This window comes from Platalea leucorodia (assembly GCF_965183815.1).
Source record: "Platalea leucorodia genome assembly, chromosome: 16".
NCBI classification, from domain to species: domain Eukaryota; kingdom Metazoa; phylum Chordata; class Aves; order Pelecaniformes; family Threskiornithidae; genus Platalea; species Platalea leucorodia.
The window spans coordinates 9390801-9402819 of NC_138838.1; the positions used below are offsets into that span (position 1 = coordinate 9390801).

Sequence of the window (12019 nt, forward strand, 5' to 3'; positions counted from 1 at the left end):
TGGAATCAGTTTTACTTGAAATTTTTTAACTGTAGTCATAAAATACATATAAATATATATATATTTAATATCTGCTACAGTTATAAACACAGTAAAAAACTCCCAATATGAATTATTTTTTTAAATTGCTAAAAATTATTCTCCAACATATTTTACCTGTATCACTTATATTTTCATACATACACACACTCATATTTTCATGTAATATTTGGAGAGAATACCTGAGTCAAGATAAACACTTAAGAATTAATTCTCTGAAATTCTGAAACTAATTTTTCTGTATAGAGAAGTCCTCCTCAAAATTTCAAGGATTTATAAATTATTCCCCAAGGATCTGGATTTTTAAAGAACATCTGCACACTCCTTTGAAACTACTGATGCAGAGACCCGGGAAGTTCTTTTAAAAAGTATGTTGCATTCTTTTATTATAGGGCAATAAAAAAGTAGAATTTCATGAAAATTATATGCTAGCTAGAGGCAGTTTCAAGCAGAAAGAATAATAATGGCAAACTGAGGATCTAGAAAATTTTTTAAAAATTTCCCATCTGGATAATAAAGTTAAACATATGTACCCGAGTAAGAACATGAAGTCTCAGCTGTGTGCTGGTTGTACACAAAATACCAAAATAACAACCCAATGCAGTTTTCCATCTTTAAGCGTATCGTGCTAACAAGTAACAAAGGGTTAGTGGCAATAGCCTTGCCGAGAATAGGGGGGAAAAACCTGGCAGAATCATTGAAACGTAACACGTCTTGGGATCAGGCACTCACTCAATCTACCAAAAGGCTGGTTTTACATCTGCTCAGCACAGATGAAGCAGCCTCCCCTGTTTGCCTTCCTGCAGATCGCCGTAGCTCTGCCATGCCCACCTCCCTCACTCCGCATTTTCACGGATGGTGTGTACTTTCCCGCAGTTTTAAGCCTGTAACACTCAACTGACACAATTTCGTGGAAAGTCTCTCATCTGTGGGGCACAGGTACATCTGAAAGGCCAGTGGTTCAGACAGCATTCATGTGACCAGTACATCAAAATGACGGCCGTTTAAAATATTAACCCACACACCACTGCTTGTTCCAACTCTTCTCCAGGCTTCACGGCACAGCAGCTCCTACAAACTCAAGTGGGCTTCTCCCACTTCAGGGTAAGGTCAGAGAGCTTTGTTTAGGTAGCCTTCATCAGCGGTTTACGTTAAACTGGCCAACGTTGCTCTGAAGTGCTACCAGTGCTGCTGCAGAACCAGTAAAGCCCAGCAGAGACACAGTAATGGGCAGCTGAGAGCACTAACTGCTGAAACTGCTCCAAGCTCACGTCTGACTGTGGCCGTGCAGAGATGTCACAGAAACAGAGCAAAAAGGCTTTGAACACCTCGTAACTACACGATAGCGTAATTGTTGTTACAGAACGGGCTCTGGTTTTGATCAGTTTTATTATTTGAAATCGAGCTCCGTTGTGATAGACATTGAACATACACATCGCAAGATGCAGCTCTTGCCCCACAGAACACACTACACACACACACTATAGTTATGTATATAGCGGGGCACGTACCATAACATATATTCTTTCGTATTAGTGAGAGAGAAAGAATACAGTATTAAATATGCACACACAAAAGACTGCAAGAAGAAAAATGGAGGTAGAAGGCTGAGAAGTGGTAGAACACTGAACACAATTATCAGCCCCAGCTCATTAGCCTATTACCAGACCACCATCACGCTCTGCTGTGCACAGAAAAAGGCCTGCAGACCAGAATGACCAGATTCCTCGCTGCGTCTGCTCGGTGTAACTTGTATGGCAGCAGCTTGGCTACGATTATGTGCATTGTAGCTTGTTTTTCATGGTATCTGTCATCATAGCACATATTCACTCAGTTATTTAATACACTCGCTACTCTTACTCTCAGTCCTGCTTTCCACTGCACAACATGCACTACCTCTATATATGGAATTTTTATTTCCATCAATGGAATGTATGAAAGGAATATAAAATAGGCCATAAAGAACCGCAATGTTGCTTAGAGACAAAAGTCTTGCTCAGGGTGCATAGCTTTCATTAGAGGGAGCAGGAAGTGCAAACATGATGTCAGAGTTACAGAGATTATCTGTATAAATTGGGTTATCATTTAGCCCAAACAAACAGTGAGGAAAGGCTAACCCCCTCCCTTTGAAGACACTGAATAGTTACTAAGTTTGACTGCTAATGAAAGCCATTTTCAGTAAAATGCAAGATATGTACAACAGTTGGTCCAGAAATGAAAATCTGTTGTAACAGCCAAAAGTCAAAGGCAGCTATAAATACAGACCTTAATCTTTTCAAGAATCCCTTAATGAAGTCTATAAAACTGATTGTATCTTCAGGCCTAACTCAAGTGCAAATTCTTACCCAGAAATAAGTAACAGCCCTGCAAGTATTACTTGGAGACCGGTATAGGAACAAAGAACAAGAATACAGAGCATTGGTTTGAATCCTACCATCATGGAATATGAATTACATTGCATTTAGAATAAACAATTAATGAGACAGCAGAAGCCTCAGCTACGTGTCCATTTTTCTGAGAGAGAAACAATTTCCAGAAGGGGTCAGAGTGGGATAAACACACACTGCATCATTCCTTTTAACACAACAGAAATGGTCTTTGATTATTTAAAAGCCAATTGCAAAGATCTGTCTTCAAAACCTCCTACTGGAGGTTTAATAGCAAAGAGGTGCAAGTACACTTACCAGCAACACTACAGTAAAGTAGAGACTTTTGTTTTAACAAAATCTATATTTATACGATTACATTTCCTATGGTTGAGGGCAGCTGTAATTAATGGATTTCCCTCCTTCCCCTAATGCAGTCATTTGTCAATTTAAACACAGAATGTCCAATCAATTTTGATGTATTTAGTAAGCAATTTGTCAAAGAGTACTGCATACCAGTTAATATATTAATTCTTGTCATTGGCCTGCCTCTGACAACTGCGGGTCGTCTCCATAAAATTGGTCCTGATGAGCCAAAACTCTTGCCTGGAATGTGAAGGTGCCCTTTCCACAGCCAAAGAAGAGAAATCATACCTAATTTATTCCATAACTTTTTTTGGCATTTTGTGGTCTGATTTTGAGCTTTTTTTCATTAATGTGTTAATTGTCCACGTTTCAGACATCTCAAGTACAGTCCATTCCTCCAGTGCAATGAAAAAGTGAATTCCAAGAGGAGGGGTAAGGAAGAAAGGAAATAAGAAGTATGAAATGAGGAGTTAAGACTTTCTGCGGTTATGCAGAGTTACCCATTCTCACTGCAATTCCATTATGTACCATGCACATGTCTGCATTAATTCAAACACGCAAAAATGGAAGGTACAGAAGTCAGACAAAAGAAACATGAGTTAAGTCAATCAAATGTATAAGACTTTGGGTTATGGTAGTAGAGAGAAAAGTATTCATCAGGAAAAAAACCTGAACACAAGCAGCTGATTGTCGTGGACATGAAAAGCACATCTTAACAGCATGCCTCCAGAGTTTGTACTACCAGAAGCATCTTAATTCCTAAGTACTAAACAGCAGGAAGAAAGTAGTATTTAAAGAATAAGTAATGATGAAACTTGGCAATTCTCTGAAGAAAGCCAAGTCCTTTACATTTTAGGTTCCTGTGGACACCCGAAACCTCCTATGTATGCGTGCAGTGCCCCACACAACTCTCCTCCCACTGTCAGGTCTGCTGCGGCAGTCTAACTATAGCAGGTGATGGTATTTACATTATAGGAAAAACATCTAGGAAGAATAAAATGTGACTTACATTGCCTTCCTCTGTTGTGGTTAGATTTAGGAGTTGCTCAGAACACAGGCAAAAAAAGAGGGAATACTAGAGACACAAATAAGGTAAAATATTACGTATTAAATCTGAGAAGGGTGGGAGAGAAACATCTAGCACCTAACACCCAGCACTGAAGACCTGGGGATTGCAATACATCAGGGGCTTTGCAGGATGAACTCTTACGAAAACAAAAGTAAGTCTGAAATCTCCATCAGAAGGCGAGGAGATTCTTGGGACTGGTTATTTTTACTCTGACCAACTGCAAAAAGCCTGAAACAGTTAGGAGCAGGATACCAACACTTCCTGCAGGCCAGCAGGTTGTGGAATTTAACATGCAAGTTCACTTTCAAGCTATGAACTTACAGAAAGGTCCACATCTCTCCCTACCCACTTTCTCACCTCTCTGCACCAGCCACAGCCGCGATAAAGCGCTCAGGTCGATACGAACTGCATACTCTGATCCAGGTTTCTGCAGCAGATGTCACAGATGACCTCAAAGCAATGAAACAGCTGTGCTAATCCACTTACAAATACCCCTGGGATAAAGGTCTTGGACACTTGTTGTACAAAATATTTCTTCAAACAATGGTTCCTTGTTACCTCCTTATTAGCGTGAATATAACTTCAAGATTCTTTAAAAATGTTCAATGCTGAACTGTGTGTAAATAACTAAATGCAGTATTTTTAGAATATTCTCTTTTTATCACAAGAACTCACTGGCCTACTTTATACTTTTCAGAGACTAAGGAAGATTTTGGTCCTGTGTTTTGGCATCAAACTGCATATTTATGAAAACCTGCACAGTATAGCCCTCCAACCAGACCGCCAGACATTTCATTGTTCTGTCCGTCTGCTGACAGAGGTACTCTGTGCTAAAAAGCACACTGAGTATTTTTCAATGACCCAGGGGGCAAAGGTCACTTATTATAAATGGATAATGAGACCTAATGCAATGTTCTGAGTGTGGACAAAGAAAGGGTCTATCCATACCCCCTTGTGACTTGGTCATTCAGGCTTTTATTTCCCCTGCACACTTAATGGAGCCAAACAATTGGCAGAAATGCTATACAGAAACTGAGAGAAACTGCTGTATTCTACCTCTGATAGACAGATACAAATAGTGACCCTGAAATGGCGCCAGAATTCCTCTTACCACTAACGTGGCAGACAGATGTAACATTCACCCTAAACCCCTATTTAGCCATTTGCTGGCAATTAAACTTACTGACGGAAGTGATAGCACATCAAACCGCGGGCTTCGGCTAATGTCAACCCATTACATTACTGCAGGTAAGCAGAGCCAGATAACTTTGTTTTAGCATGTATTTAATAGGGGGAAAGCTAACAGGTGGCTTGGACTCTTTTGTGTGAATCCTGGTTTGACTCCATTTTTTCAGAAACTTCGTTGAGTAGCTTCAGATAGAATAAATCCAGAAGACAAATAAAACTTCAAAGAAGATCAGATATACATAAATTTCTCTGTTAATGCCATTTTTACTATGTTCTCTGGATTTTTTTTGTCTTTAGTGTTTATTCTATTTTTCTTTACATTTCACACCCATCTTACTGAATTCCTATTATGTGAATTAAAACCTAAATTAAAATTCTTCACTGCAATTCAAATAATACAAACTCATTATTTTGTTGGAATTTAGCTACCACTCATTCTTCTGCCTTTAAAAAGTTTCCCATATAAAAACATTTGAAATGCATAGTATTTGAGCTGTTAATGAAATACCCAGAGTGAACCACATCCATCCCTGATTTCAGTATGTGGGATAAATGTCATCTGTGTATAAAAGCATTGATGCTCACAGAAAGGCTTTTGTTCAGACCATATCTATGCAATACACTGCTTTTAATTTCAACAGAAACTAAAAAGCAGACAAACTACTTTTACAAAATGTCCAATACTCTCCAGACAGCATTCTGTGCTCTTGGACCCATAACGCAACAACTGCATACTACAGACAATAATTTATACAGCTTGAAAACATGCAGGGGAAGTAGCTGAAACCAGTATGGATGATACAGACATCTACAACTAGAGCAGAGAATTTGGGGGGGGACACGACACACGACAAGAAATCTGGCCCAAACAGGCAAGCTGCAAGGACTCGCAAACATAGGCAGCGTTTGTGAATTAAAGCTAGTTTTGGGGACTGTTTCAAGACTACGCAGTATTGTTGTTCTCCCTGAAGACGCTACCTTTAATAGTCTGGTTAGATAAGTCTGCAAAGCAATAGCTCTGACAGCCCTAAAGAACAATAAATGCCCACAGCAACGGACAGTATCCTTTTATCCTAATGCTTTGTCTTACACAGATATTTTAACTACTAACAGGCCAAGAGTATTTATATTAAAGGAAAAGTGCTGGAAAAGGGTCTTAACTCCACCTCCTTGGTGGCAGGAAACAGATTATGTTTTTCCTTGCAAACGTGTCTAGCTAAACATGACTTACTGAAACACTGCAGTTTCTATGAATGAGCCTGTTTGCCTTTTTTATCTCCTTATCGTATGAGTTATTTAATGTCATCATCAGCAACAGGTGCATAAGCAATGGATAAAAATATAAATACCAAAATGAATTATCAGCAACACAAGTAGACTATGTGGCAGCAGTTACCTTAAACTACAACATGAAATTAGACCTATGCTCTATAGTTAACAGCGTCTATTAAAGGCTTTTATATAAATTACAAATATATTTGTTGACCTGATTGTACTCAATGCTTCAAAAAATTTATATGAAAATTTAAGTTTAGGCTTGCACACCTAATCTTAGACATAGTGATTTGAAAATAGTGACCTATATTTGTATAGTAAAATATTATACAACCAAAATATACCCTTGCAACGACCTTTTATCTCAAAGCAGAACTCACATATTCGTAAGTGAGACTAAAATAATGCAGGAATCTAGCAAAAAATTCTAGCTAAAGGACACATCTAACAGTGCCGTGCGCTATTAATTACTTTTTCATATTCTTTTCTACTTTTTGAATTTTCTTCCTTTTTCTGTGCAGCATGGAAGAAGGAAGACCCTAACCTTGTCCGTTTCCACAACATTTTGAGCTTGGAGCACATGCAACAGATGGACAGGTAGAAGCAACAGATCTAATCTGGCGCCAATGTTGCTTTTACCAGTCCCATTCGGACATACTGCCTTTTGGCCCAGATGTCCAGTTTCAGCATTTTAAAATGCCCGTGTCCAAACATGCTGGCGTTAGCTGCGCTGACAACTGTGCAGAGGGTCTAGTTTCCCCATGAGTACCTTTACATATGCCAAGAGTTGTTCCCTTGTGAAACTTTAACTGTTACATCACTTTGATCTGGATTACACCCTAGCTAAAAAGGAGAGACTTGCTACTCACTGTTAATATTCTTCTCTTTTTTGAATTGTCAAAATAAAAAAATAACATAAATGCCCATTTCCCTATAAAGCCAATATAAAACACATGGGTTTTTATATGTATATATATATAAAATATATATACACCGTATATCTATAGCTACAGATATATAAATGTTTCTGAATATGCAATGCCATGCATATCGGCTCCCTGCGAATGACGTGGCTGGATAAGATGCAGGACGAGGCAGGTGGGCAGCCATCCCTGGAAGCGATGCCAAGGCTCCCGAGGGAAGCAGCCGTCTGAGACTCTGGCTGGAAGTAGCCCAGCCACCAGGAGTTCCAGGGGAGAGGGAAAATGCAGATACACTCACTTGTCACTGGGTATTGCATTCACAAGAGGAAATGGCTAAAAGCATGAGAAGAAACGCGGTGAAGAAACTCTGAAGACTTTAGGTGATCCAGTTGGTCATACCTGCAAGGCCTGCCAAGCACTCGCATTTTGGCTATGTGACAGGCTCACAACTTTGATTCATATCAAAAAGAAACTATATTCACTACTCTGCCATTACTAATATAGGTGGTTACATGAAGCCTTATTCTGGGGTAGAACACGCACCAAAATAAACGTGGGCTGAAAAACCAACTCAGAAAGCCACACTCAGCTTAAAACGTGCACATAAGACAAGACAAGAAGTTGTGAGCTACTTACAGCCAGCCAGAAGATACTGGTAGTACTGTACGGCATCTGCAGCCAGGAGCAGTGGATGGTTTGCATTAAATGGTGGTTGGAGTTCATTCCACTGAGGAGTTCTGAGGTAAAACACACGACTATTAATATTTAATACAGAGAATGTAAATCAGCGTTTCTGTCATCACATGTAATTATCTATACAAGCTCACAAAATGTTTGTAATTATTTAAATTAGCTTGTTCAAACACTGCAATACACCACAGGCAGTTGAGCAGCATGACCAAATCACGCAGATTGTGAGGCAAAGACAATACTTGTTTGTTGACTGCAGCACGGATTGCGCAAAAAAATGATGAAGGCGGTTTAGATTAAGTTGGTAAATACATTTAGGACCATTGTATGTCATGCTGACGTTACATAAACACACAACAGAAGCCGGGGAACTTTTTTGTTCTGTTAACTAGCATTGCTTTGATACTGTAAAGTCATTGAGCATTTACAAACTGTGAAAATAAAGCTGTGTAAAGTTATGGACTATTGATCCAATTAGAATTTTCAATTCCATTACAACCTACTCATTTCAACAATAATGGTCTAGAAGTCTGTGTTGTAATTTTAATTAGGGTGGGCCATTCCTAAATAGCTTGGTAAATCAAGTATTGATCAATCTAGTCCAGCCATAAGCAGCACTAAGGAATATAGGAGACAAGAAAAATCGATAGAAAAATATTTTAAAACGTCAAAAGCACTGACAACACTTTCTCATCAATTTTTGTTTACTTTCTTCCACATGTCAGGAATAATGTCTTCAACTGTCTTAAGAAATGCTACCTTCAGCTACTTACAGGATAACTCGCCTAATTCTTTGCAATGCTTCATCGTGCAAACCTCGCTCATGTCTCATGGCAGAATTCTGTACTTTAACACTATTAAAATAATTGTTTCTAGTCCTTAAATAAAAAGCTAAATTACAATCTGATCATTTAAAATCACTAATTGATAAGGATCTCTATTGATCCATTAACACGTTCATGTAGCTCCACGCCTATAGAAGTATTTAAATGGTTAGCTCCCATTCAGTCATGTAAACACTAACAGAAAATATATATGAAACGGGAGGCTTGAATTTGCTATCGAGAGTCCTCTCTTTCAACGGAAAACTTTAAGACTCTTAAAGACAAACTTTAAGATAAAAATATAAGTGAAAATCATGATGCAGTTCATTCACCCCTTCCAAAAAAAAACCTCACGATCATTTTCTGGACAAAAAGAAGAAGAAAAAGTAAAACGAATGAGCTACCTAACCAAAGTCCAGCTGGCTCTTGGGCATGTCATCATTTCCAAAGGTGTGTCATCACTAATCTTCGGAGCAGTGCTGAGCGGACGTGGTTCCAATACATGCTCCACCAGGCTACCGTAACAACTGATAATGTACAGCGACTCCACTACAAACTGTTTTGATTGATCTGTTTGCAAGAAGAAAGAAAATCTTATTGCAATAGCACAGCAGAAACAGAAAAAACATTTAACAGAAATAGTAGACTACTTATTCTTTTAAGTCTTTTGCCGTTATATGCTTGCACTCAAAAATGTGAATTACAAGTGAAAGGGCTGGAGAGACAAAGAGAAAATTGTACAAAGCACAAAATTTTCCCCTTGTTTAAAATAATACAAGTATCTCATATAAGAGAAGGTGGAACAGAGTTTCTCACCAAGGTGTGTTCGGGTAATTACACATTGCCAAACATATGCCTGTACATTTGCTTTAGCAAAGGTGTCTCACCTTTACCTCACAGCTTTTTCAGCGAAACTTCACACAGTATCTTTGGATTGAACTATCAAAGCGTGTTTTCTGTCATTCTATCATAATAAAAGATCAATGATTTATGTTACTAATTAAAGTTTCTTGTAAATTGTCCTATTTACCAAGAGCACCCCAACCATGTTCCCAAAAACCTCCACTGTCATTGAGCTTAAGGAACAAAATCTACAGATAAGCACCATCTGCTCAGAAGTTATCACAAGATGAGAAAATATAACAAAGAATTTAAATTTAAATGCAAGTCCTATTTTTGTAACATACCAACCTTTTTCTCTTTTCAGACCAGGATTGTTTGCAAACCACGACCTCGATGACCCAAAGACTGCAGCGACACAAAACTCTCCTCCCACAGACTTACTGGGTGAAATCTGTGGAGCTGGTTTGGATTTGCTTAAAGAAAGAACAAAATAAAACTATGAAAGATAATCCTCAAAAATTAAGATGTCCCTTGCCTAGTAGTCATTCTAAGATATTAATTCAGAAGTGGTGAATATCTGCAGTTCCCATAAGATTTAGCAGGATTTACAGATGCTTAGTGTTTCTCGATAATAGGTCCCAAATTCCCCTTGATCACTGAACTCATTCACTTGAAGAACAGCACTGGCTCATAATGGAGAATTAGTTGGGACTGTCTAAAAGACCCAATATTGAATATTTGCATTCAATAGAAACAAATTCCGAAGTGAATACAAACATTTATAATTGTAAGTCCTTTGGGAATGAAAAGATAGATTCTGGGTCAGTCATTCTAGGTGGCTGATATTTTCTTGCATTTTCAAAAGAAACTCACAAATAACGCTAACATTGACTGCGGATCAGTTGTAACTCAGCACAGTCCTGATGCCATTGAAACCACTAGGATATATGAGACATGGGCAAAAGGGTGAGAGGGAACAACATGCGGAGGATACAAGGAAAGGGAAACAATGCATACACTCATGAGCTACGTGTTAAAACAAATCAGTAATTATAGCATGTGAAAAGAGATTAAGATACATACTCCTCTGAAACACCACAATGTGCATGTAGCAGATACAGCGGTTTATAATTATGTTTCATTGAAACATCATTCGGTGTTCCACCTTACAGGAATCTGAAGATATGTAACATCGTGCTTTGTATAAACGCAAAACTATTTTCAGAGCATTGGCCATCTCCTCAATTCATTAAACCAGGATTTCACCCTTTCCTTAAGAGAAAAGCTGTTTGAGAAGTTCACACAGGATTCCTCCTCCTCCTCCACATTCCCTTTTTTCCAGTCTTTTGAATTGGATTATTTTATATTTCTCTCTCTATTCAATTTCACTGCTCCCTTCTCTTGCTACCTCTCCCTCCTTGCCTTTTTTCTTCTATTAATTTCTTGTTCCACATTATATCAGCCTGTGATTACATTAACTTGGTCATTTTTAAGTTATGATCTTCAATTCTAAGAAGTGTGTGTGTGCATATATGTATGTGCGCAAAAATTACTGCAGTATTATGATGGGATTAAGCAGCAGAAAAATATTTTAAATCAGCAGAAAGCAATTCAAACACTATGCGTAATTATAATGGCACTTAATTCATACTACTATTTTTTTAGTTAATGACAAATTACTTGTATAGAGGTGAAGTGGTTCAACAGAATTAAACAATAGGGATATTAAAGCAAGAGCAGATTATGAGTCAACATAATGTAAAAAAAAAAAAAAAAAAAAGGTAAGAAAGCAAGTTAAACCAAAATTATTCTACAAGCTGGGTTTCTCTAAAACTCCTGCACCTGGCTGCAGAGATTGCACCTCTCCAAAGACCTGTGTCTTGGTCCCTTACAGCTCAGTCCTGATCTCACTGAAATAAATGGCAAAACTCGCACTGATCTCAAACACTTAATTTCCTTCCAACAACTAGCTGTTGTAAGTGACACGTGGAAAATATGGCATATGGTTAAAACCATACAGCCTCCATCATTACTGTCATGCAACTTGAAATATTTAAAATTGCCTTCAACTTGAACTCAGCTAAAGCAGCAAATACTTTTTGTATAGCGTACCAGAAATTAGGTCATTTATGAAAATGGGAGAAAAGACTAATTGTTTGCACTCGCACTGTATTTTCAGCCAGGTTTCTGAAAGGGATTTACTGAAAGCGTAACTGAGCTTCCCAACACCTTGTGCAGTATTACTCTGCCAGTTTTACAGATGGACTCACTGAAGCACAGAGGGGCTAAGCTACTTGCCATAAATCACACACACAGCAAGCCTATGGTCACACGTTTCATTTAGAAGGAAAAAAAGGAAAAAAAAAAAAAAAAAAAAGACCTTTCAAAAGGAATTCCATCACACTGACCAGAGTCAATGGAAAGATTTCAGACAAA

The 12019-nt window shown here is 38.2% G+C and overlaps 1 protein-coding gene across 5 annotated transcripts in view; it reads right to left on the reverse strand.

The window, feature by feature from the left end:
- The window catches only part of BCAS3 (BCAS3 microtubule associated cell migration factor), a 373866-nt gene that overhangs the window by 209016 nt on the left and 152831 nt on the right, over positions 1-12019 (reverse strand). For all 5 annotated transcript variants that reach the window (XM_082328352.1, XM_082328353.1, XM_082328351.1 and 2 more), the window contains exons 17-19: positions 9932-10056; positions 9145-9310; positions 7863-7963 (exon numbers count right to left, since the gene is read on the reverse strand). In XM_082328352.1, coding sequence (XP_082184478.1) covers positions 7863-7963; positions 9145-9310; positions 9932-10056 — 392 coding nt within the window. The remainder of the gene's footprint in view (positions 1-7862; positions 7964-9144; positions 9311-9931; positions 10057-12019) is intronic.